At 36.4% G+C, this 27347-nt stretch overlaps 1 protein-coding gene and 1 non-coding gene across 11 annotated transcripts in view; one reads left to right on the top strand and one right to left on the bottom strand.

Moving 5' to 3' along the window:
• The window catches only part of FOXN2 (forkhead box N2), a 65087-nt gene that overhangs the window by 21627 nt on the left and 16113 nt on the right, over window positions 1-27347 (top strand). For all 10 annotated transcript variants that reach the window (XM_054548205.1, XM_024242771.3, XM_024242773.3 and 7 more), the window contains 3 exons: window positions 10297-10847; window positions 23171-23271; window positions 26775-26839. In XM_054548205.1, coding sequence (XP_054404180.1) covers window positions 10311-10847; window positions 23171-23271; window positions 26775-26839 — 703 coding nt within the window. In that variant the 5' untranslated portion in view covers window positions 10297-10310. The remainder of the gene's footprint in view (window positions 1-10296; window positions 10848-23170; window positions 23272-26774; window positions 26840-27347) is intronic.
• Window positions 4563-4702, bottom strand: LOC112132235 (U4 spliceosomal RNA). Its single transcript, XR_002914030.1, has one exon. It is a non-coding gene; the product is annotated as a U4 spliceosomal RNA (small nuclear RNA).

Below are 27347 nucleotides of genomic sequence, written 5' to 3'. Positions count from 1 at the left end.
AAAAAAAAGAAAAAGCTGTATTATAAACCAGGAGAAGGTGACTGGAGCTAGCATTTAAAGGACTTTTTATTGTTGCTGGGCACGGCGGCTCACGCCTGTGATCCCAGCACTTTGGGAGGCCGAGGTGGGCAGATCACTTGAGGTCAGGAGTTCGAGACCAGCCTGGCCAACATGGTGAAAATAAAAAATATTTTTTAAAAAAAGCTGGGTGTAGTGGTGCACGCTTGTAGTCTCAGCTACTCAGGAGGCCGAGGCAGGAGAATCGCTTGAACCTGGGAGGCGGAGGTTGCTTTGAGCTGAGATTGTGCCACTGCACTCCAGCCTGGGTGACAGAGCAAGACTCTGTTTCCAAAAAAAAATGTGTGTGTGTGTTTGAAGGTAACATTTCAGTGATAGAAATATGTATATAATTTCCACACTAGTAGAGGATTTAAAAAAATGGAATGAGAAAAAAGAATCATTCCAAAGAAGGCAAAAAAAAAAAAAGAAAGAGAAAAATTAACATGGAAAGAGCAGGGTACCAAAAAGGATGGTAGAAGTAAATCCAAATACATGCATGTCTTAAAAACAATATTCATTTATATGGGGTTTAGGATAGAGACTACAAGGAAACAAAGGAAAATGTTGAAAGTAAAATGATGGAAAAACATACACCTGGCAATTTTTTTTTTTTTAATTTTAGTGTGTACATAGTAGGTGTATATATTTATGGGGTACGTGAGATGTTTTGATACAGGTACGCAATGTGAAATAAGCACATCCTGGAAAATGGGGTATCCATCATTTCAAGCATTCATCCTTTGAGTTACAGATAATCTAATTACATTCTTTAAGTTATTTAAAAATATACAAATAAGTTATTGACTATAGTCACCCTATTGTGCTATCAAATAGTAGGTCTTATTCATTCTTTTTTCTTTTTTTTTTTTTTTTTTACTCATTAACCACCCCACCTCCCTCCCACTAATCCTCTACTACCTTTCCCAGCCTCTAGTAACTATCCTTCTACTCTTACGTTCATGATTTCAATTCATTTGATTTTTAGATCCTACAAATAAGTGAGAACATGCGACGTTTGTCTTTCTGTGTCTGGCTTATTTCACTTAACATGATCTCCAGTTCCATCCATGTTGTTGCATATGATTGGATTTCTCTCTCTCTCTCTTTTTTTTATTTATTTATTTATTTTTTTTTTTTAGTGAGACGGAGTCGTCTCCCTTTGTTGCTTAGGCTGGTGTGCAGTGGTATGATCTCAGCTCGCTGTAACCTCCACTTCCCGGGTTCAAGCAATTCTCCTGCCTCATCCTCCCAAAGTAGCTGGGACCACAGGTGCACACCACCATGCCCCACTAATTTTTGTGGGGTTTTTTTGGGTACAGATGGGGTTTCACCATGTTGGCCAGGCTGGTTTTGAACTCCTGACCTCAAATGACCCGCCCACCTCTGCCTCCCAAAGTGCTGGGATTACAGGTGTGAGCCACCACGCCTGGCCTGATCTCATTCTTTTTCATGTGTATATGCATCACATCCATTTCTTTCGTTGATGGACACTTAGGCTGCTGCCTCATATTAATGGAAAGAAAGCTAGTATATAATTTCAAATAGACTTAAAGACGAAAAGAATTGATACATAATGGGAAATGGCTAATTTGGCAGGAATATATATGTTTTAAAGTTACGTGCAATTAATAACCATAGCCACAAAATAAAGCAAAAAATTAACAGATGTACAAGGAAAAAATTGAAAAATTTTTCCAGCATAGCAGGAGATTGTAATTTATCTGCCTTAGTATTTGATATAGAAAGCAGACCCCGAAAAAAGATTAGTAGGAATATAGAAAATTTAAACAGTGCGATTAACAAGCTTCATCCAATGGACATATATTTCATCCACGCACCATAGAAACATCAAATGAATCATTATGAAAATTAATCATGTACTGGGCCATGAAACAAGTTTCAACAAATTTTAGAGAATTGATACCCTATACACATTATAATACCAACTCAGTTAAGCTAGAAATAGGTAATACAAAAAAACTTTCTTTACCACATGGAAACTAAAAAAAGTTTTCTCAATATCTTATCGATCAGAGAAGAAATGTTGGAAGTTGGCCTGTTCTTTAGCAGGAGATGTTAAATCATACCTCAGGTTTGCTTGCAGCAAACAAAAAACTGAGAAATGGCCCAGATAAAAGGCCTTGCACTCTTAACAGGTGAGAGTGTGCAGGAACGCTAAGGACTGATGGTAGATAGGTTCTCCTAACAGGAAGGATGAATTTTTTTTTTTTTTTTGAGACGGAATCTCGGAATCTTGCTCTGTCGCCCAGGCTGGAGTGCAGTGGTGCGATCTAAGCTCACTGCAAACTCCGCCTCGGGTTCACGCCATTCTCCTGCCTCAGCCTCCCCAGCAGCTGGGACCACAGGCGCTCGCCACCAGGCCCAGCTAATTTTTTGTATTTTTAGTAGAGGGAGTTTCACCGTGCTAGCCAGGATGGTCTCAATCTCCTGACCTCGTGATCCACCTGCCTCTGCCTCCCAAAGTGCTGAGATTACAGGCATGAGCCACCGCGCCTGGCCTGAAATTTTTAATAAATGGTGCTGGAACAATTTTATGTTTATATGTGAAAGATGAAATTGGATAAAAAATACATGTATACATTTTTGGTGAGTTGAAGATTTAAATGTAAAAGGCAAAAATTAAAAAAACTGCAGACCATAAAGAAAAGAGTTAATAAATTCCACCATATGAAAGTAAAGAAATTTCTTATTAAAAGCAACTAATAAAGAGATTGAAAAGACAAGTCATCTACTGGGGAAAGATATTTGCATCACATATAAGTATTAGTATCCAAACATTACAAATCGTTAAGAAAACCCATAAAAAAAATGGGCACAAGGCTTCAATAGATACTTTATGGAAGAATAAATCCAAATGGTATATGTATAGATATATATTCATAGCTATATGTTCATATATATCTATATATTCATATTCTATATATCCATATACAGATATATAGGAATGAATAAAAAGATGTTCCGCCCTATTACTAGTCTGGGAAATGCAAATTAAAACTACAAGGAGATATAGTTTCAGAGTTGATATGGTCTAGCTCTGAGTCCCCCACCCAGATCTCATCTTTAATTGTAATCCGAATTGTAATCCCCACGTGTTGAGAAGGGACCTTGTGGGAGGTGATTAGATCATGGGGGTGGTCCCTTCAAGCTGTTCTTGTGATAGTGAGTTCTCACAGGATCTGGTGGTTTTACAAGGGGCTTTTCCCCAGTTTGCTCAGCACTTCTCTCTCCTGCCACCATGTGAAGAAGGACATTTTTGCTTCCCCTTCTGCCATGATTGTAAGTTTCCTGAGGCCTCCCCAGCCATGCAAAACTATGAGCCAATTAAACCTCTTTCCATTATAAATTACCCAGTCTCGGATATGTCCCTCTAGCAGCGTAGAAACGGACTAATGCAGTAGTCATCAGATTGGCAAAAAACAATTTTGACAAGTACATGAAGCATTTGGTATATACATTACTGGTTAGTGGTAACTGATTCAGCATTTTTTGGTAAGCAGTTTGTCATCAATTAAAGTTGAAGACTATTCTGTGACCAAATAATTCTACTTCTTGGCATATGTTCAACTTTTAGATGTATACTCAAGAGAAATTTTTGGCACTTGTATTCCAGGTGATATGAACTAAGACTTCTATAACATTAGTACTTGTAATAGCCCCAAACATAAACAATTAAGTGTTCCTTAAGAGTATAAGAAATTATTGAATATTCATAAAATGGAATACTAGTCTCTATAAAAATGAATTACTGCTACAATAATGTTAATGAATTCGATAGGGGAAAAAACAAGTCTCAGAATGTCTTCCATATAATTTTATATGATGTTTAAATGTGGAAAGCTAAGTAATGTTTAAGGATTCTAACATCTGGGAAAAGTATAAAGAAAAAACCTTTTGTTAACTCGGTCTTTAATCAGTTAAAAGTGTGGAAAAGTAAGTTAAAATTCTGATTGGTTAAACCAACATTTTGTGTTTAGTAGGTTTCTTAGTTATTTTGGGCAAAAAAGGCTATCACTGTGACACATCTAATTCTCTGTAATGCAGCATATTATGTTTTAGGTAATGCTGAACATTCTGTGGCTTTGTTTCCCTTTTCTTATGTAGTCTCTGAAGCATTTCTCTCTTACCAATGTTAATACCAACCTAAGCAAAAATGCTCTCCTATGACCTTTTGGGAAATGATCAGAGAATTCCAATAGGTAATTTTATATTTCTTATCCTAGAGTAGGATATCACTATAACATTGAACGTAATATGCGGATGTGCAAATCTCTGTTAGACACCTTAGGAGATGCATGAGCTGCACAACTGTGAAAAAAAAAATAGTACATTTAAATCCCAAACCTTCTTCTCAAGATACCGCCATGGCAGGCACACAGTCAAGCTCTATATGGGTTCCAGAGTGATTGTACTGGGTTGGTTTGAACTCTCCACTTTTATTTTTATTTATTTTTCTTATTTTATTTATTTATTTATTTATGTCTCCATAGAGACTGTCAAAAATTGCCAGTGCTGACTGTGTTGCAAGTAATTGCAGTGGGGTATTGGGAAAAGTTTCCACTTAGCAATAATTGCACTCAGATAAACCTCATTGGCTACGATACTGCTACTGCACAAAGCTTGGACTCTCTCCACTTTTAAAATTCTCCTTGTGAATAATTTTTTTTCTTTTTTAGAATGTAGAAGATGGGAGCCTTAACACAAATGTGTACTTTGCTAAAGTGTATAGTACATTTATCTACTTTTTTGGATAGCAGTGTCTTGGCTTAGAAATTTGTTTGTTAGTGGTTGTATTAATTACTTGGATTAAGCTAGTTATACTCCTAAAAATTAGAATATATTTTTTAAATCCCACATCATACTATTTTGGCCTTTTTTTGAGTAATATTTGTTATGTATCACAATCTTATGTAGTTCATTGAAATACTGTTCTTAAAGGAGTAATAAAAAGAAATGTTACATCACAGGCCCAGGTTTCCTTTTATTTATGCATTTGGCTTTATGAAGCAAACTGACCATGCATATTATTAATGCTCTGCTAGTGAATGTTTTCATTTCATTTTAAGATGCAGTTTCTCATAAGACTATAATTTTTAAAATAAATAAAATGGAAAGTTTTCTTGATTTTATTGTGAAATATACAGATCTTTTTGTAGTAATATTGCATATTTATATATTCCTGAAAACACTAAAATTGTGCACAGCTGATGGGCCAACTCACTCAAAAGTGAAAAATACGCAGCTTTGTAACCAGAATGCTAACAAAAATAAATCTTAATGAGAATACTAGAATATATTAAAACATATATGAAATTTGTCACAAACAAGTAATATGGTCAGTTTAGGATTTTAGAAAAAAGATGAACACTGTGCAAGGAAGGGTTGAAGCTACAGGATGATGGACGCCAGGGTAAAATGCATAAAGATTTGGAAAGAAGAGCTCATTAAACACTTCCAAGAAAGAGCATGTGGCCAAGCTGTGCCAAGAGGAAGAACATGGGTTGAATGAGAATTGTGTACCATACTGTCTTTTCAGCAGCTTGCTGCTTTCCACTGTGTTAGCCTATTTTGGGTTCAGCTGTTGTTATTTGGTAGTACAAAAACATAGGCTGAGAAGAATCATGTACAAACCAATATGACTTACATTATACTAAAATCATTCCCTTATTTACCAGCGGGCTAATTCGTGTTATGGAAAAGGTTTGTAACAGAACAGGCTGTACTAAGAATACAAGAGGTGGCTTCTGTTTTTGACTTGAGCTCTCTGATAAGTCCATGACCTTTTTTAAGATTTGATTTTTGTGTGTGAAATGGAAATACTACATCTAAAAATAATGTAGTACAGCCTTTTCTCCCTTGAGCTTATTGTTTTAATTTTAAACTATAAAAATAATAAGCACATTAAAGAAAAATGGGAAAATAGAACAACAAAGACAAAAATTAGTAATATAAACACTGTTTTCTTTTTTGTATGTGTTTTTTACTTTTTCACTGGTTTTTATAAGCTTTTTAATTTATTCACATTCTTCAAGTCAGTAATTTTTAATGGCTACTAAATATTAGATTGAATAGATGGGCTTTAGTTTACCGTTTCTCTATTATAGAAAATGTAAGTTGTTTATAGTTTTCCGTTATCTTTAATAATTCTTGGATGAATATCTGTGTGTCCCTCCACACATCGTGGGCTGGGAAGGGAATGTCTTTTTCCCTACATAAGATTATTTCACAAAAGTGACACATTTGGAATTGTTGGGTCAAAGAATGAAATTTTTAATAATTCTTGATACACATTTCCAGTTAGCTTTCCAAAATGGCCCTAGGTCCTTGCCCAAAATTGTTTATTTTATATTTTTTAGAATAAGTTTTTTATATAATTTTTTAATTTATGTATTTGTTTGCTATCTGTATTTAATATGTGAGAAAATATCATTTGCCTGTTTATCCATTGTGGTGGACTTGGTGTTCCAAATGGATAGTGCTCTGTCTACGGTCATAGCACCCTGAACATGCCTGATCTCATCTAAGTGGATAGTGCTCTAAAGTGTTCTATAAGGATAGTTTAGAAACAGCTTTTTTTCCTTCTTGAAAACACAATGACAGTTCAAACCTTACTAAGATAATGTCAGTACTTGGTTTTTAATAATGTCAATACTTGGTTTTTAAACTTTGCTTGGATTAACACTCTGTAACTCTTTGGCATATTTGCTGCCATACTATTTCTTTACATCTTAAAGTAATGAAATTTTATTGTAAACTTGTAATTCAGAGGAATAACATACTTGCAACCATTTAAATTACTTATGAGAAAATTTAGTCAATAGTTATCAAGAGACTGATTTTTGAGTATGTTACATTAATAAAACTCACTATTTCTGTTTTAAGTAGTATTGATAAAAATACAAGTTTCTTGAGCGATTGAGAGTGACTCTAATGGCCAGAAATTTGAATATTGAACTTAGCCTCGTTTATAATTTTGGCTCTGCTTTTTATTAGCTTTAGAACCTTAGGGAAATGGCTTACTTCATTTCCATTTCCTTATTCTTAACAATGAATTTCAGTTTTTTTAATTGTTACCATTTAGGATGTTTCCTACCATTAAGGATTCATTTCCAAAATAAATTAACTCTTCAAGGCAGTTAGTGTACCTTTTTGTAGAATAGACAAATAATTTGTATTATGAGTTCATTTCAGTCTGAAATAATTATGATTTGGGTGTCTACTCATACTCAACATTTTGAAAAGATTCATTAGGAATGCAAAAGTAAAAGACTCTTATCCCAGCTAGGCATGATGGCTTATACCTGTAATCCCAACACTTTGGGAAGCTGAGGCAGGAGGATTGCTTGAGGCCAATTGTTTGAGACCAGCCTGGGCAACCATAGCAAGACTCTGTTTCTATAAAAAATTTAAAAATTAGCTGGGCATGGTGGTGTGCACCTGTAGTCCCAGCTACTTGGGAGGCTGGGGCAGGAGGATCGCTTGAACCCAGGAGGTGGAGGTTACAGTGAGCCATGATATCGCCACTGTACTACAGCCTGGGTGACGGAGTGAGACCCTGTCTATTTAAAAAAAAAAAAAAGACTTGCTCCACATGGAATTCACAGTCGGAAAGGAAGGACATATATTGAACTAAGGAGTAGTTCAGAGTAAGTAGAGATGATGCATTTTAAAGCCTATGACATAGAATCTGTAATGTAGTAAAATCTCAGCAAATGTTAGCCACTGCTGTTTGGTACTTTCTAATTTCTAGATGTAATGGAAGATAAATGGAGATTTAAGTGACAAGGCAGAAGTGAGACATTAGAAATTAATCACTCCCTTCTTTAACTGAACACTGGGTACACTAAAGAGTGGTTTTTTGTTTGTTTTTTAAGGAAGCAAGACATTATTCAACCAATTCTCATTCGTCATGTTTTTAAGTCTCTATGAATAGAGAGACTTTGGTGATAAAATGAATAATTTGGTCACTTATATAGTACAGGATATCAGTTCTGAAATACATTGTGTGCTCATATATGTGAATGTTTATGTATGTGTGGTTTTCATAAGAGATTGAAACAGAAACCAAATCCGTTATCGTTTAATCTTTTCCTTTTTACAGTGTTTTGATGTTTCAAGTTATGGGTGCACAGGAGAGAGATAAGAACTGGATATGGAAAGAATGCTGTTAAGATTTAAAATGAATAGGATTTGAGTCATTGGTGCTCATGGGTGTTGTGTACATACTGTTGCCAGCACATATTGTGGTTAGAGTTTTGTTTCTGGAATCAGTCTGCCTGGATTTAAATTCTGACAGTTCCACTTATGCTTAACCTCTCTGATTAATTTTCCTCATCAATAAAGTTGAATTAATAATAGTGCCTACCTTACAGGGTTTAATTGACAGTTAATTGAGATATCATATGTAAATTGTTTAGCACAATGCCTGGGCACCTAAAGTATTATCTAAGGCTGTTGCTAATGGAGTGCTCTGAGGCTAACTACTTCTGGTGGTAGCTCCCAGAATCCAGATAAACTGTTCTACATCTAAAATTAACCAGTTTTCTCTTTTACATAACTGACATAAAAAATAGAAATAAAATTAGCCGGTCTTCAGAATTCTTGAAGTAACCTGCCATCTATGTCTTAAGCAAAATAAAACTCTGGAGGTACCCCCCACCAATTATTTCAGTTACACAAGCATAAGTGGGTTGAATAGGATAATAGTTGGTTTTTCACTGAATTTAGAAATGAGTTATCTTTATGAGCCATTGAAAATTAATTAAATAGCACATTAGCCTATTGCTTTCTTCTCTGGTCTGTTATTGTCTCATGATAAAGTTTTTGAATAGAAGGGTGTTTAAAATGCAAAACAAAAATAATTTGAGAAAATAGAAATGAAAAAAGAATAGTAACAGCTATTTTTCGCTCTCCTTGAAAGTACAGGGACAGTTCATACCTTACTAAGAGAATGCCAGCCTTGAAATGTCAGTACTTGAGATGATATAGAATGCAGAGTTTAAAAGTACTGGAATTTTAAAAAGAAATGATAACTTATAGTGAATTTAATTTAGCTAATAATAAATTTAGTGAATAAGAAGTGTTATCTTGTTAGACTTACAGAAGTATAGAGTAGAATGGTTGGTAACCAGATATGGGTGGTGGGGGTAGGAGGAGGGTGTAGGGAAGGGGGAGATGTTAGTCAAAGAGTACAAAGTTCTGGTTACACAAGAGGAGTAAGTTCTAGTGACCTATTGCATAGCATGATGACTGTAGTTAATAATAATGTATATTTCAAAATTCCTAAAAGAACATTTAAAATGTTCTCACCACAAAGAGAAATAGGTATGTGAGGTGATGGATATATTAATTAGCCTGAACTAATCATTTCACAATATATACATGTATCATAATATCATATTGTACCCCATAAATATATATAATCATTGTCGATTCAAAATAAATAATGAATTAAAAATGTTACCTCTTTTTAGTATGATGTGCTGTAAAAATAGTATACATAGTTTCTTTTTATAGTAAATATTTGAGATTTGAGGAAAGGGTTTATTTTAAAATATTGCTTAAATAATCATTTAATCATTAATTTAATCATTTGGTCATAATTAATATTAATAATTTAATCATTTGAATCATTTGTCGATTCAAAATAAATAATGAAATAAAAATGTTACCTCTTTTTAATATGATGTGCTGTAAAAATAGTATACATAGTTTCTTTTTATAGTAAATATTTGAGATTTGAGGAAAGGGTTTATTTTAAAATATTGCTTAAATAATATTTCAAATTTATTATTTTCAAGATTCAACTATTTGTATATAGTAAAATCATAGATTCTTAAGATACATATAAAGTCTTACAATTCAAAGAAATAGCCTGTCCATTTTAAGTAATAATAGCCACTTCCTATTAGGTGATTAGTGTGGGCTAGGTACTTTACTAAGTATTTAAAATACATTGTTTAATTGTGTTAATATCACCCATATACCTGGTCCTATAAAGCTGCACTTTATTTACAGCCATTTCAACTAATATAAGTTATTTTCCTTGTATTATAACCATTAGTATCTTCATTATACAAATGTGGTGCTTAAATATTATGTGGGATAATTGATTGCAAAATTTCTCTGATTTGGGGATATTTACATATGTATTTTCTTTTTCCCAGAGTTTAAGAATCTAAAGTATTACATTGACAATTGTTTCCTTTGTTGCAGAACTATAAGAGTAAATGGGTCCAGTAATTGGAATGACTCCAGATAAGAGAGCTGAAACCCCAGGAGCTGAAAAGATTGCAGGATTAAGCCAGATTTACAAAATGGGAAGCTTGCCTGAAGCTGTTGATGCTGCCAGGCCGAAGGCCACTCTAGTGGACAGTGAGTCAGCAGATGATGAACTCACAAACTTGAACTGGCTTCATGAAAGCACTAATCTTCTAACAAACTTCAGCCTCGGAAGTGAGGGTCTTCCAATTGTTAGTCCATTGTATGACATAGAGGGAGATGATGTGCCATCCTTTGGACCAGCTTGCTACCAGAACCCAGAAAAAAAATCAGCAACTTCAAAGCCCCCATACTCCTTTAGTCTTCTCATTTATATGGCCATTGAGCACTCTCCAAATAAATGTTTGCCTGTCAAAGAAATTTATAGCTGGATTCTGGACCATTTTCCATATTTTGCTACTGCACCAACAGGCTGGAAGAATTCTGTTCGACATAATCTGTCCCTGAATAAATGTTTTCGGAAAGTGGAAAGAAGCCATGGCAAGGTCAGTGTTTATGAACATTGCTATATTTGGTGAGGTGGGGGGACTAATTAACATGGAGCCCTTAAAATATCTGGAAATCGGGGAGACAATAAGTAGTCAAGTCAAATTACTTCAGCTGAACTGAATTATATTCATTTGTTTTCACTTGAGATGTTTTAAAATTTCTTAAATATTGATATAAATTTAGCAGAATTATGTTTTGTCTACTATAGGTACCTAGATTAGTCTTTTTATTATTTTAGTTCTTTGTTTCTAGTTTCTGTAGTGTTCCTATAACTATCAGCATTTGATTCTTTATTCAATATGATAATCTCTGCCTTATAATCAAAGTATAGACCATTTAAATTAATGAAATTAATATGGTTGGGTTTAAATCTATCACCTTGCTATTTATTTGATTTTCTTTTCCACTTTTCCTGCCTTTTGTGGGATGAGGTGTTCTTCACTTTTGGTTTTGGTTTTTTGGTGTGTTTTGTTTTGTTTTGTTTTGTTTTGTTTTTGAGACAGTCTCGATATGTCACCCAGCCTGGAGTACAGTGGCGTGATCTCCGCTCACTGCAACCTCCACCTCCTGGGTTCCAGCGATTCTTAATGCCTCAGCATCCAGAATAGCTGGTGCCACCACGCCCAGCTAATTTTCGTATTTTTAATAGAGATGGGGTTTTGCCATGTTGTCCAGACTGGTCTTGGAAATCCTGACCTCAAGCACCACCCACCTTGACCTCCCAAAGTGTTGGGATTACAAGTGTGAGCCACTGTGCCCCACCGAGGTGTTTTGTGTGTGTGTGTGTTTTTGTTTTTTTTTATGCTTCAATTTTATTTCTACTATTGGCTTATTATTTATGTATTTTAGTGGTTGCTATATGGTTTTCAGTAAACATCTTTAATTTATCATTGGTCCACCTTCAAATAATATTACACCATTTCACTTAACTGGCTCTTTACAGAAAAAGTTGCTTGGCACCTGATGCCCTATTGGATTAATTCCTTTTGCCTGGAGAAGTTTATTTAAAATTTCTCATTATTCAGTTTTGCTGGCAATGGTTATTTTAAACTTTTTTGTGGGGTGCGGGTTTAGAATTCTAGGTTAACATTTTTTTCTTCTATGTATTTTAAAGATGATTTATTGTCTTCTGGCTCCCATGGTTTCTGGTGAGAAGTCTGCTGTCGTTATTCCTCTTTATGTAATGTCTCTTTTTTTAATTGCTGTCTTCAGTATTTTTTCTTTTTCTCTTTATCACTGCTTTTCAGCAGTTTGACTATAACGGGCCTAGTTGTGTTATTCTTTATTTTTATCTTGCTTTGGTTTCTCAGTGGTTCTTAAATATATAGTTTATTGTCTTTCATTAAATTTAGGAAATTTTTGCTCATTATCTCTTCAAATATTTCTTCTGCCTCACTCCTGCTTTTAGGAGTCCAAGTAAAAATATGTTAGACCATTTGCTATTTGTCTTACCTCTTGATTGCTTTGCCTTTCCCCCACTCTTTCTCTCTTAGTTTGGAAAATTTTTATTGATTTTTCTGTAGGTTCACCATTTTTCTTTGTTGTGTTCATTCTGCTGGTAAGCCCCAATGAAGGACTTCTTCATATTTTTAATTTCTAATGTTTTTATTTTCCTTTTAAAAAAGTTTCTCTGCTAAAATTCCCCACTAGATCCATAAACATATTAATTATAGTTATTATATAACGTCTGTCAGTTTCAATATCTGGTCCATCTCTGGATCTGGTTTTGCTGACTGTTTTAATCTCTTGTTTTTGTATGTATTTTATAATTTTGGATTGAATATCAGACATTGTAAAAGAATGGCAGGGACGGAAGTACGTAATATTTCTACCCAGAAATAGCTATGCCTCTACTTCTGTTAGGCTGTTAGTGTGAACAGGTATTGGTCAGTCTAGTTAGTAATTGAGAAGAGTTTGGAGTGTTTGTGGTTGCAGTAATTACTGTCAGTACACCACACTCTTCAGACTCCTACAGAGATGGACTGCCAATACTTTGTGTTTAAAGTGAGGCCTGGAGCAACAGATGATTTTTTTGTCTCAGCATTACTGCTACAACTTCATCTTCCAGCTTGTGCCACATTTGAGGGTGGGAGAGAGGTAAGATAGCTCTCTCTGTTGCCCTTCCTACAGCACTAGATTGCTATTGCTTGTTACTTGGAGCAAGGCTTTTGGATGGCGCAGATTAGGATCCTTGGTTCTTCTCCAGCATTAGTCTTAAACAGGCTCTGCATGCCTGTGCTTCAGGTGTGAGTCTTTCTGTGCCTCCCCCAGGAGCAGACAGTCTCTCCATCTACTCAGTATAGAGTCTAGAGCTGCATTTTTCAGTAGCAAAACGTACTCTTTCATGCCAGGAACCATCTCACCACTGCACTCCAGCCTGGGCAATAGAGGGAGACTCTGTCTCACAAAACAAAACGAAAAACATTGGATTCAACTTTGGCCAAGTGCAGTGGGTCATACCTGTAATCCCAGCACTTTGGAAGGCTGAGACAGGTGGATCACTTGAGCCCAGGAGTTAGAGACCAGCCTGGGCAATATGGCAAAACCCTGTCTCTACTAAAATTAGAAAAAATTAGCTGGGCGTGGTGGTACACATAGTCCCAGCTACTCAGGAAATGGAGGTAGGAGGATTGCTTGAACCGTCGGAGGTTGCAGTGGGCCGAGATTGTGCCACCGTACTCCAGCCTGGATGACAAAGTAAGACCCTGTCTCAAAATAAGAAAATAAGCTGGACGTGGTGGTTCACACCTGTAATCCCAGCACTTTGGGAAGTTGAGGTGGGCAGATCACCTGAGGTTGGGAGTTCAAGACCAGCCTGACCAACATGGAGAAACCCTGTCTCTACGAAAAATACAACAAATTAGCCAGGCATGGTGGCACATGCCTGTAATCCCAGCTACTCGGGAGACTGAAGCAGGAGAGTTGCCTGAACCTGGGAGGCAGAGGTTGTGGTTAGCCTACATCGTGCCATTGCACTCCAGCCTGGGCAACAAGAGTGAAACTCCATCTCAAAAAAAAATAAATAAAATGTGACAGGGTCCATCCTGTGAAGTGAGATGTAACGTATGAACTCTTACCTTTGACAGAGCACAGAAATGGCAGTCGTAAAAGAATGTAAGAAAAAGAAGCCACCCAAATTTTAAATCAAATTATTAAAGACCAAATGTGAGCTAGCATGACAGCTTAGAATCCCTGACATTCCCAGAAGAAGAAGAGTCTGCATCCACTAGCTAGGTCTTTTTCCACTGGCCTCCATCTGGTGCTCCAGAGGAAGACTGCAGGCAGGCCAGGAAGCCTAAGAGAGAAACCTTTATGAATGAAGACAGATGTACAGAATCTGCCAAGGTTTAGGCAAAGATAGAGCCTAGAGCTTCATTCTTCAGTAGCCATTTATCCACATGTGGCTAGTGGTTGGCATATTGAACAGCTATAGGATATTTATGTCATCATAAACAGTCCTTTTAGACAGTGCTGTTTTAGAGTTCAAGCCAGTTTTCTGCTCATTCCCATTATGGTGGAGAAACTCAGTCTAGTATTAGTGGGAGGTCTTGGACAAAAGTGAGTGACCACTCCCTTTCCCAATGGCAGCAGTTCTCTGTATCATCAGCAGATTTGAGCATGAGCAGATTTTCTGCCTTTCTTCTAGTGGCACATGGCACATTGCCTTGTTAAATATGGGGATAGCTAGGTTTTATACTTCTCTTTTAGCAACAGCCATCCTTTGCCTGAGACTAGAGTGGGCGAAGTATTTTCCCTCTTCCTCAGTGGCAGACAGCTTTTGCTTTGTATTAGAGAAGAGTCCGGGATATAGGCAGGTTTGTGTCTATCCTACACCACCACCTGATCTTCACCCTGTGCTTGTTCAGGGTCTAGAACATGGATGATCTTTGCCTAAACCTTGGCAGATTCTGTACATCTGTCTTCATTCATAAGGGTTTCTCTCTTAGGCTTCCTGGCCTGCTTGCAGTCTTCCTCTGGAGCACCAGATGGAGGCCAGTGGAAAAAGACGTATCCTGGTGGAGGCAGACTCTTCTTCTTCTAGGAATGTCAGGGATTCTAAGCTGTCATGCTAGCTCACATTTGGTCTTTAATAAATTTGTTTTTAAAATTTGGGTGGTGTTTTTTTTCTTACATTCTTTTACGACTGCCATCTCTGTGCTCTGCCAAAAGTAAGAGTTCATATGTTACATCTCACCTCACCGGATGGACCCTGTTACAATTTATTTTATTTTTTTATTTTGAGATAGGGTCTCACTTTGTCATCCAGGCTGGAGTACAGTGGCACAATCTCGGCCCACTGCAACCTCCGACGGTTCAAGCAATCCTGTTACCTCCGTTTCCTAAGTAGCTGGGACTGTAGGCGTGTACCACCACACCCAGCTAATTTTTTCTAATTTTAGTAGAGACAGGGTTTTGCCATGTTGCCCAGGCTGGTCTTTAACTCCTGGGCTCAAGTGATCCACCTGTCTCAGCCTCCCAAAGTGCTGGGATTACAGGTGTGACCCACTGCACTCAGCCAAAGTTGAATCCAATGTTTTTTGTTTTGTTTTGTGAGACAGAGTCTCCCTCTATTGCCCAGGCTGGAGTGCAGTGGTGAGATGGTTCCTGGCGTGAAGTTTAAGTTTTAAAAAGTAAGAAGGCAAACAGTTAATCATAATACAATATAGAAAGAAATATAATAATAGCAACATGAACAGAGTCGGAGTGAAGTTGATTAATTATTACCTAGCACAGTGGTCCCCAAAATTTTTGGCACTAGGGACTGGTTTTGTGGAAGACAGTTTTTCTGCAGCCTGAGGTGGGGACATGGGATACGGTTTTGGGATGAAACTGTTCCACCTCAGATCATCAGGCATTAGATTCTCATAAGGAGCACACAACCTAGATCCCCTCACATGCGCAGTTCACAATAGGGTTTGAGCTCCTGTGAGAATCTAATGCATGGGCTGATCGGATAGGAGGCAGAGCTCAGGTGGTAATGCTTCTCAACTTCCACTCTCCTCCTGCTCTGCGACCTGTTTCCTAAGAGGCCATGGACCTGTACCGGTCTCCAGCTTGGGGGTTGGGGACCCCTAAACTAAAAGATTTGGGAAATTTTTATGGAAAAGTTTGCCATTGAAGTGTGCTTTGAAAAAGAAGAACAGGTTTTAGAAGGGTAACATATGCCAAAGGGCAATAGTATATTCTGCTGGGAGTTTGGGGCAGTAGGCATATTCTCTGTTGGTGAGGAATGTATGAGAGCAGGGTGGAAAAGCAGAGTGATCCGGAATAGAAGTGTGATGAATATCATGCTAAGTTGTTTGGACTTCAGTTTCGAGAGCAAACCATTGAGAGTTTTTAAGCCAGGAGCATGATGGAATTTCTCTGTATTTGACTTGTGACAGTGTGAATGATAGGGCAATATATTATCTTAAACAATATCTGAATTCATTTGCCAAAGGAATGTTACAGTTAGTAGTACCATGCAAACAGATAGTTTCAGTGAAGATGTGGGATTTGAACACTTTGTAATCATTGCCCTCCTTATGTCTAAATCCACTGACTTATTTTCTGTCTTATTCAACCTAAAACTGCATTATATGACATGATTAGCTCCGGGAATTCATCTTTTCTTTGATTTGTGTAACACTGTGCTTAATTCTCTGTTTACCTGTGTGGACTCTCCATCTTTTTCTTTTACCACTTGCCATTTAAACTTTAGTGTTCACTATTTTGTCTTTTTTGTTGATTTAGTGTTTTCTTACTCTCATTAATTCCCATGGCTTAATATGTCATCTGTGATCTAATGACTTCTAGATCTTTCTCCTAAAGCCCAGACCTAAATTTGCAACTAATTATTAGATCTGGAGGTATCTCAAATTCAGTGTGTCCAAAATTGGACTTTATTCCTCTCTCTTCTCCAAGGATCTATTTGGGTCTCAGCTAGAAATCTGAGTCATCTTGGGTACCTGCTCTTTGCAATGCCTAAGTTATTTGAATGTCAAATTTGAAAGGAATGTAGACATTACCCTGATGAACTTCCTTATTTTATAACCAAAAAAGTGAGATATGTGGTATTAATTGATCCTGGTCTAGAAAGCCTGTCAAAGCCAGGGGTTAGATTCTAGAAAAAACAGTATCTAGTAGCACCTATAAATACCTACAAGTTGCTTTTTGATTCTGGCCATTTCTTTTAGTTTCTACCATAACATTGGCCTTAGTTCAGGTCTTCCCCTCATTTCTCATCAAATTGAACTATTATATAAGTTGAGGAGTCAGCATGAAGGATTGGATTCAGTTATGTTCCTAGATCCAGATAGATGTGTGACTTGGTAAAGTTAGACTCTCTGAGCCTCCTTTTTACTTCAGTTTTTGTAACTAGTAACCTTTAGTAAATATGACTTACTAAATAAAAGCCAAACTTGTTAATATGGTTTTCAAGACCCTCCCCAGTTTGGCCTCTGCCTGTCTTTGCAGTTTTTTTTCTTCACTACTCCATGATCTACCCCCACAAGACTACTTGCTATTCCAGTATACTATAAATAGTCCTTCTCTATCTACACTGCATTTTCGTAATTCACTGTCAGTGGAGATACCATTTCCTCAAAGCCCAGCTCAGAAGTCACCTCTCAAGCATTTCCTGCTTTTTTGTACTCATTTTGTGTTTTTATAGCATTCTGTTACCTTTATAACATACATATCCCAGTTATGTATAGATGTGCTTCTCCCACTAGGGAAGATATGAGAGCTCTCTGAGGTCAAGGCCTTAGTAGAATAGTCACTTAAGAGAGAGAGAGAGTGTGTGTGTGTGTGTGTGTGTGTGAAAGAGAAAGGGACGAGTGATATTATTCAATAACCTTTTAAAAGCTCAGCATCTTTTTTCATCTTAATGCATAATTCTCTTTAATTGTGATGTGGATGAACATTTAGGTTTCTAATTTTTTATTATAAACACTGCTACAGTGAAAATCATCTCCCTATCCTTCCTTCTCTTTGCCTTCTTTGAAATTGATCTCCCTTTATTCTTTTTCCTCTGTTATGTTGGTATTGTTATCTCTGTCTTTTTTTTAAACACTATACATATTTCATAATTATTTTATATAGTCTCCATTTAAATTTACCCCTATAGTTAACAGTGTCATTGTTTGCTACTGTTTATGCATTTAGAATTTCCTTAGTGATTTTATTCTTGAATTGTGTCACTTAATTCTTTTATACTTTTAAAACTATTGTGTTTATACTTATGATGGTACATAAAAGGTAACCATCTACTAGGTACTTAGAAATATAGGCAGGAATAGAGGTGATGTGGTGAGATTACAGGTCTTAAGTTTGGAATTTATCAGCATTCCTTCTGAGTGGAATAATCTAGGAAAAGTATGCTGTAATGAAGCCAAGGAAGCTAAGCTTAAGTATGAATGGCCAACAGTGTCAAATGTTGCAGAACACTTGAAAATGATTGGCTAAGAAGAAGTTGTTGAGAAAGTAGCAGCCAAAAGATTAGGATTCAAAATATATAATAAGTGCTGTGCTGGCTGGGCGTGGTGGCTTACACCTGTAATCCCAGCACTTTTGGAGGCCGAGGTGGGCGGATCACGAGGTCAAGTCCAGCCTGGCCAACATGGTGAAACCCCATCTCTACTAAAAATACAAAAATTAGCTGGGTGTGGTGGTGCATGCCTGTAATCCCAGCTACTTGGGAGGCTGAGGCAGGAGAATCACTTGAACCCAGGAGGCAGAGGTTGCAGTGAGCTGAGACCGCGCCAGTGCACTCCAGCCTGGCAGCAGAGCGAGACTCCGTCTCAAAAAAAAAAAAGTACTGTGCTGATAAATGTTTAACAACTGGCTAGGGACGGGCTGTTTAATTTTTGCAGATTTCCATGGTATAATATTTCCATCATGGCCAATTTCAAGCTACCAACATCATGTCATTAAATGTGGAGTTGAGAAGCGATGTTTACTATCAACAGTATATACCATTATAGAATAAACTCATATAATTCAATAAGAAAATGAAAATCTAATAGAAAAATGGGCAAGTATATGAATAGGCAGTTCACAGAGGAGGAAACACAAATAGGCAATAAACATAAAGATGTTTATCTTACTAGTAATGTGTATAAGGGACATTCAAATTAAAAGAACAAAAAATGCTTTTTTATCTATTAGAATTCAAAAATTTTAAATATTTGATAATATCAAATGAGATGAGGACATGAGTAAATATTGATACTTTCACACCATTGATAGGAGTATATTAATATGACCATTCTTGAGGGCACCCTGGCAGTAGTTACTAGAATTAGAAATGGGCTCTCCTTTGATCTAGTGGATCATATTCTGATTTCTCCCGTAGAGTAACATTCATACTTGCACACAAGAAGATGTATGTGAAAATATTCACAGTGGTATTATTTTTAGTAAAAGTTACAAAACCATATGTCCAATAGTATGATTTGTGGTAGTACTCAAAAGGGAGTTGGTCACGTCTATAATTTTTAAATGTATACATTTTTAATGTAATTAACCTGAGTGTTTTGAGTGTTCAGAGAAAGGAAGAAATTAAGGAAGTGAGAGCTAGAGAATGGGAAAGGATGCAGTCCAGAGTATAGGTAGAATTTGATAACGAAAAGGAGAGAAATCTTACAATTTAAAAAAGGGATAAATATAGAAATGGTAATATATTGGCATAAAAATTAGCAAGCTATCACCACAAGTCAGGGTGGGAGGGAAGGAACTTGTAAATCGTCTTCATAAAAATCAGTTAACTATTTTGCCTAAATGTCTGAGATTTAGACAGAGATACATTCAAGCAGATTTGGGAATGCATGTGGATTTTTTTTTTTTTTTAAATTTATGAAACGTTTCTTGGGTCAGTGACAGAATGACAGTATTTTTCTTCCAATCTGTGAAAGCCAAATATACTTAGTTGCACTAAATGTTAGAGTTGGATTTGGCAACCTTGACAACACTTTTCTGATGAATGGCTGTTATCTAGAGATGATAATCCCAATAGAAGGCAGAATGGCAAGGTCTAGATCAAACTATGAAGTGGTAATGATAGCCAGCTGATACAGCTGCTGATTAGATTTTTTTCTCCCTATCATCATACCATTTTTACTACTCTGAAAAGACAGGTCTAACAATCCTGGTTTGGTATTTATTTGTCTCAGGATTTTAAATTTGTTAAAATTACATATGGTTGTCTTTTGTTTTGATTCAGCTTGCTTTGGTTTTGGGCTTTATGTTTTAAATGTTAACATCTGGCTGGGCACAGTGGCGCGTACACCTGTAATTCCAGCACTCTGGGAGGTTGAGACACGAGAATCACTTGAACCCGGAGGCAGAGGTTGCAGTGAGCCAAGATCGTGCCACTGCATTCCAGCCTGGATGACAGAGCAAGACTCTGTCTCAAATTTAAAAAATAAATAAAAATAAAAATAAAAATTGGCCAGGCGTGGTGGCTCATGCCTGTAATCCCAACACTTTGGGAGCCGAGGCAGGTGGATCACCTGAGGTCAGGAGTTCGAGATCAGGCTGGCTAACATGGTGGAACCCCGTCTCTACTAAAAATACAAAAATTAGCCGGGCATGGTGGTGCGCACCTGTAATCCCAGCTACTTGGGAGGCTGAGGCAAGGGAATTGCCTGAACCTGGGAGGGGGAGGTTGCAGTGAGCCGAGATCGCGCCACTGCACTCCAGCCTGAGTGACACAGCGAGACTGTCTCAAAAAAAAAAAAAAAAAAAAAAAGTTAATATCCAAGTCTTGTATGTACTTTTCTAAATTTTTATAAGGCCCATCTTAAACATTATTACTGTGAGATTTTAGCTGGAAAACATGGAATTAAATTTTTTCCTAGTGTGGTAAAATTTTAATCAGTTAATTATTTTTAATTCAGAGGTTCTAAAAGCCACTGAAAATCATTACCACTTTATAGTTTTATCTAGGCCTTGCCATTTTGCCTTCTTTTGGTAGTAGACAAGAGGAGCAACTCTATTAAAATATACAGGACAAGTTCATAAAAACATTTTAGGAATAATGAATGTTGCCTCTTCTCCCAATCTAGTCTTTACCACTTCTGTTAAGACGAGTCTTTTTAAAGTTCACCTTTTAGTATATTCACAATTTCTTCAAAACCTTTAGCAGTTCTCTACCAAGTTCAGAAGCCGTAGAGTTCTAAAACGCAAAATAATAAAATGAGAGAATGCTCATTTCCTGTTTCCATTGCACAGAAGACTATTTTGTTATAGGCAAATTTAGTTTTAAAAAGTTATTATTTGTATTCTCTCATCTAAGCCCAATAATACAGGAGCAAAGGTTTTAAGTGGAAAATTAGTTAAAAATAAGTTTCTTTTTGCTGTAGACTCTAAAATGTAGATTAGCAAATACAGAGTTTTATCTCTTGTTCATGATAGTTCATGAACAGACCCAGTGAAAGGAAGTGCTGCCATGGTAACATAAACCAGACTGTTACTTGAGACCATACTCAAGATACTTAACTGCCCTGAAACTGCACGTTTTCAATACCAGTTTTTCCAATTTGCTATTTCAAGGAAATAGCAACTCTACTGTGATCAAAACAATTTGCAGTCCCCTCACAATAGAATTTGGAAAGTAGACTTGAACTAAACAATTGCTAGGAGCGTAATCTCAGGAATTCCAAGGTAGAGCATGGCTAGCATTATTAAAATAATTGTCTTGATCTGTGTATGAAAAGTAATGCTGCATATCTTTTCTATATGAAACTGAATTGGCTTTGGGGCAAAAGATGTTGTAGGTACTAACATTTTAATTCTTCCTTTTTTTTTTTTTTTGAGACAGCGTTTCAGTCTGTCACCCAGGCTGGCCTCAGCCTCCTGAATAGCTGAGACTATAGGTGCATACCACCACACCAGGCTAATTTTTTTCTATTTTTTTAGAGACAGAGTTTTGCTGTGTTGCTTACGCTGGTCTTGAACTCCTGAGCACAAGCAATCACCTGCGCTGGCTTCCCAAAGTGCTAGGATTACAGACGTGAGCCACCGCACCTGGCCTGGTGCTAATATTTTTTTCCCTGTCGTCAAAACACATTTATCATTTGGTCCAGGTGACTGAACATATAGCTAAGTTAAGAAGTTTCATTTAATCCAAAAATACATTTGTAAAACTTGTCTTTTCTTGAAAAAAAAAAAAAAGAAAATGTCAGATACTTTTTTAGTATAGTTAATGTGATATCTTGCTGCTAAACACCAGGAAAATGTTTCTCCTGATAATCCAGTGCATTTCTTTCTTTATGACAGTGTGATATGGCAACCATGGTTTTTCTATTTATGTAAATTGCCAGCATAGTAAAAAACTGCCTTACACTCAATTGCTACACCTTTTCACAGGCAAAAGGTTTTATTCTCGCCTAAGTTTATTTTATCCCCTTTTTTTTACCACCTAACTTTTGCCTTTTATTCAGAACTAATTTATTTTTTTCTTATTGTTGATTTTTTTTCAAAATTCCCTCGTCTGTGGAAAGTAAAGGAGTAGGAACGTACTATTATTCAACCAACATGCAGCAAACCCTTATGTATGTCAGTTTCAGAATGGCCCCTTAATATTCACCTATTTTGCAGCTATGTCTCTTGCATATAAATCCTCTTATTTGAATCTCATTACAATTCAGTGAAGTGGCCTGCATTGTTGTTTTACTTTACGGGTAAAATGTAAATGAGAAGTCTGACTCTCAAAAATTAAATGATTTGCCCAATATCACATAGCCAGTCAATAAGTAGTGATCGGGACCTTGGTTTTTGAACCTATAGAACAGTGTTCTTTCATTTTGCCATTCTGCTATAAAAATTATGAAACGATATTCAGAGATAAAAGAGCCTCAGTAATAGACTAGGGTTACCTTGAAAAAGAGTGTGGGAAATGGAAGGACTCTGGAGATCATCACATTAAATCTTAATAGCAATCATAATAGCTTATATCATAGAAGATTTGATACACGCAAAAAGGAGTATGAGAATGGGAAACAAGTAAATTTTGTTGTTATCTAAATAATTGTTAATGTAGTTGTAAAGGTAATTCAAATTTTAAGAAAGAGTTTTTGAAGTAGAAAAGGCATAATATAAAACCAGAAGCTAATAACATTTGAACCTCACTAATCTTGTGAATTAGAGGAAGTCTTTTACATTATAGGATGACTTTTAGTCACTACAGTGCACACATAGCAAGCTCACTTCAACCTTAGTTTCATACTCAAAAGGTGCTAGAGATTATTTCCCCCTGCACATTTATTTAAAACATTTAGACGCTGACTGTTTATGTATAAAAGTTCCTAGTTAGTTATTCTTGTGCATTTTATTCTAGGTTAATGGAAAAGGTTCCTTGTGGTGTGTTGATCCGGAATATAAACCCAATCTTATCCAGGCACTGAAGAAGCAACCTTTTTCTTCAGCATCTTCACAAAAGTAAGGATCTTCCATGTAACTGTCAGTGGTGATTTATAGGATTTCAGTGTGTGAGATGGAGAAACTTAAAGGTCCAGGGTATTTTGTTTCTGTTTGTTTATTATATAAAGAAGTATTTATATTTTATTTAGTTTTTAGTTTTTAGTTTTTGTTTTTGTTTTGTTTTGTTTTGTGAGACAGAGTCTTACTCTGTCACCTAGGCTGGAGTGCAGTAGCGAGATCTCAGCTCACTGCAACCTCCCTCTCCTGGGTTCAGGTGATCCTCCCACCTCGGCCTCCCTAGTAGCTAGGACTACAGGCACGCACCACCACTCCCAGCTAATCTTTGTCTTTTTAGTAGAGTCGCGGTTTCACCATGTTGTCCTGGGTGGTCTCTAACTCCTGACTTCAAGTGATCCTCCCACCTCTGCCTCCCAAAGTGCTGGGATTACAGGCGTGAGCCACAATCCTCGGCCCATTTTTTCTTTTCTTTTTTTTAAAGAAGTATTTATGGATAAGACATTAGCCTAAGTTAGTTTTCCTTATGGTCTAATTTGTGTTTCTAGAAAACAGGAAATTGGTTACTTGAGAACTGTATATGTTCTCAAGTAACGAATTTCCTGTTTTCTAGAAACACAAATATAGTCAGTATTGAAATATAGTCAGTACTGAGTATAAGTAAACCCTAAAGAAAGTTGTAATATAATTTCAGTTACAAACAGGTCAGATCATTTTAATGGTCTGCAATACTAATGCTAACCTAAAAGTGAGGGAAATTAAAAATATATTTAAAATTTTTAAATAAGATTATTTTGTCATTATAACATTTTATATACATATGTAGGTTTCTTTTTCTGTTTTAGGTTTTTTTTCGTAGTACTTAATATTTGAAAAGTATGTTCAAGTCTAAAATTTTTAAATGTTTGGCAAATAATGCTTTGAACTTTGTTTTTATTTTTTCTGGTAAATATAATTGTGCTGTATTTGCTTATAATTTTCCTTGTCTTTGTTTTCAATCCCAGTAACCCCTATAGATCTTCTAGCTTCCTCAAGTTAAATCAGAAAATAATATGACCTTCTTAAATCTGATTTTTGTTTCCTTTTTCTAAAGAAGACTTTAGAGTCTTCTACAATTTATTATATACCTTCATTTGAATTGAAAATCCCAGATTTGGTTAAAATACTTTTAAGGGTAGTTTATAATGGCTAACTTGTTTTTTGAAAAATTTAAAAAGATTTTTAATAAAGTAATAAATGGAAATTTTTAAACATGGAAAAAAGTAGAGAGAAAGTTATAATGAACTCCCAGCTGCAGCAATCATCAACGTTTCATATAGTGGTTAATTTGAATTCTTAAAGTATTGTTAGATAACTTGTAGAGGAGTGATTGTAGCTGGAATACAGTAAATAGCTGGGAAGGCTAAAGTTGAAATATCAGTAATATATTCACTCACTGAGATTTTAAGCTTCTTTACCATATTTGTAGATTAGATGGATCATTATAAAAAGAATAACTGAGTGGTTTATCTTCATGAAATGAAACCTAGAAAAGAAGTTACCAGATTTCATATTCTTACTTGGAAATTGATATCTTTATTAATTTTGGTTATTATGAGGCATTTTAAATAATAATTTAGAAACTAATGGTGAGTTCTATTGATGTTCACCTATGTGTTTTACTTAGCTGTGTTGGGTTTTTTTTTTTGGCTGAAGATTAAGCCTGGACAACATGGCGAAACCCTGTCTTTACCAAAAATACAAAAATTAGCTGGGCGTGGGTAGTGCATGCCTGTGGTGCCAGCTACTCAGGAGGGTGAGGTGGGAGGATCGTTTGAGCCTGGGAGGCAGAGGTTGCAATGAGCCAAGATGGTGCTAGTGCACTCCAGCCTGGGTGACAGACTGAGACCCCATCTCAAAAAAAAAAAGATTATATGAAAGAATTGGCACCATTTTTTCTAAACCATCACAAATATATTTTGCTGTCTTTGATATATTGTATTTTCATGTTTCTATCTTTTAGCCTTAATCATAAGTTTAAATGATCTTGTGGCTTTAAAAGAAGATAAAAACTATGGTCGGGTGAGGTGGCTCAAGCTTGTAATCCCAGCACTTTGGTAGGCCGAGGCCAGTGGATCACCTGAGGTCGGGAGTTTGAGACTAGCCTGGCCAACATGTTGAAACCTGTCTCTACCAAAAATACAAAAGTCATCTGGGTGTGGTGGCACGCGCCTGTAACCCCAGCTACTCAGGAGGCTGAGGCAGGAGAATCATCTTGAACCCAGGAGGCAGAGGTTGCAGTGAGCCGAGATTGCGCCACTGCTCTCCAGCCTGGGCGACAGAGCGAGACTGTGTCTCAGAAAAAAAAAAAAAAAGATTAAACTACAACATAAGGGTTATATATAACCTTTTGACTTTAAACCCTTAATATAAAATGAAACATTTTCCCCTTTGTGTTGTTTGGCAAAATAACAGTTCCATGTGACATGCTTTTGTGTAGCCCTTGCATATAAGAATTTGTAAGTCTGAGGAAAAGAGTGAGATACAGTATATGTAAAATTATGAATAGGAAATAAACTTTTAAGTTAGTTAACAGATTTTTTTTTCATGCTATCATGAATTCCAAAGAAGAGAAGTAGTTTTTCCCAAAAATATTTTAGTTCCTGGATTAAAAAAGAACTGTTGATGTCTTTCCATGAATATAGAAAGTTTAATTTTATGTTTATTAATAAAATCAGGAACATACCTGTTTGCTATCACTACCAAGTGTTCCTTAACCATGAATTTTGGTAAATGCTTTTATTTCTGTGGTAATACCTATATTAGTATTATATCAAACTTAAGAATCCAATGCAAAACCAAACAGTAACTATCATGTATTATCTATAGTTCCAGGCATTTTAAATGCCTTATTCTTATTTAATTATCACAACAGCCTATGTGGGAGATTTAATTATTCCTATTTTACAGATGAAGAAACTAAGAGATTAATTATTTTGCCTAAGAACATCCAAACAGTTGTGATTTAATTTTGGCTCCTATGCTCTTTCTGCTTTGGCAGACTTTCTAAATTGAGTAGTATTAGCAAAGAAAACAAGGTAAAAATAGTTTGTTTTTGGTGGTACAAATTAGCTGTATTTGTGACTAAGTTCTACAAAAAGTGAAATAGTTGGGTGCGAGTGGCTCACGCCTGTAATTCCAGCACTGTAGGAGGCCAAGGCAGGTAGACTGCTTGAGCCCCGGAGTTTGAGACCAGCTTGCACAACATGGTAAAACCCTTTCTCTACCAAAAAAAAAAAAAAATTAGCCACACATGGTGGTCCATGCTTGTGGTCCCAGCCACTCAGGCAGCTAAGGTGGGAGGATCACCTGAGCCCAGAAAGGCAAGGCTGCAGTGAGCTGAAATCACGCCACTGCACTCCAGCCTGGGTGGCCGGCAGAGTGAGAGAGAACCTGTCAAAAATTAGGGGGAAAAAAGTGAAGTAAAAATTTTTATAAGCACATTTGCTTTTCTGTTTGTTTTTCAGTGGTTCTTTATCACCTCACTATTTAAGCTCTGTAATCAAGCAGAACCAGGTGCGAAACCTCAAAGGTATGTGTGAATATCAGTACAGTCATGCACCACACAACAATCTTTTGGTCAACAACGGGTGGTGCATAACAATGGTGGTCCCCTAAGATTATAATGGAGCTGAAAAATTTCTATTGCCTGGTGCCCTGGTAGCTTGTTGTAACATTGTGGCACAACGCATTTACTGAAGTTTGTGGTGATGCTGGTGCAAGCAGACTCACTGCACTGCTAGTCCTGTAAAAATATAGCACGTAGTTATGTACATATGTTAATACTTGATAATGGTAATAAACTGTGTCACTAGTTTACGTATTTACTATACTTTTTACTGTTATTTTTGAGTATACCCCTTCCACCAATTAAAAAAAGTTAACTGTAAAAGAGCCTCACGCAGGTCCTTTAGGAGGTATTCTAGAAGGCATTGTTACAGGAAGATGACAGCTCCCTGTGTTTATTGTCCCTAAAGACCTTCCCAGTGGGACAAAAATGTAGAGGCAGAAGACAGTGATGTTGATGATCTTGACCCTGT

The sequence above is a fragment of the Pongo abelii genome, chromosome 12, assembly GCF_028885655.2.
Source record: "Pongo abelii isolate AG06213 chromosome 12, NHGRI_mPonAbe1-v2.0_pri, whole genome shotgun sequence".
In the NCBI taxonomy this organism is placed as follows: Eukaryota; Metazoa; Chordata; class Mammalia; order Primates; family Hominidae; genus Pongo; species Pongo abelii.
The sequence above is the reverse complement of the archived record's forward strand: the minus strand, read 5'-3'. Positions and strand labels throughout refer to the sequence as shown.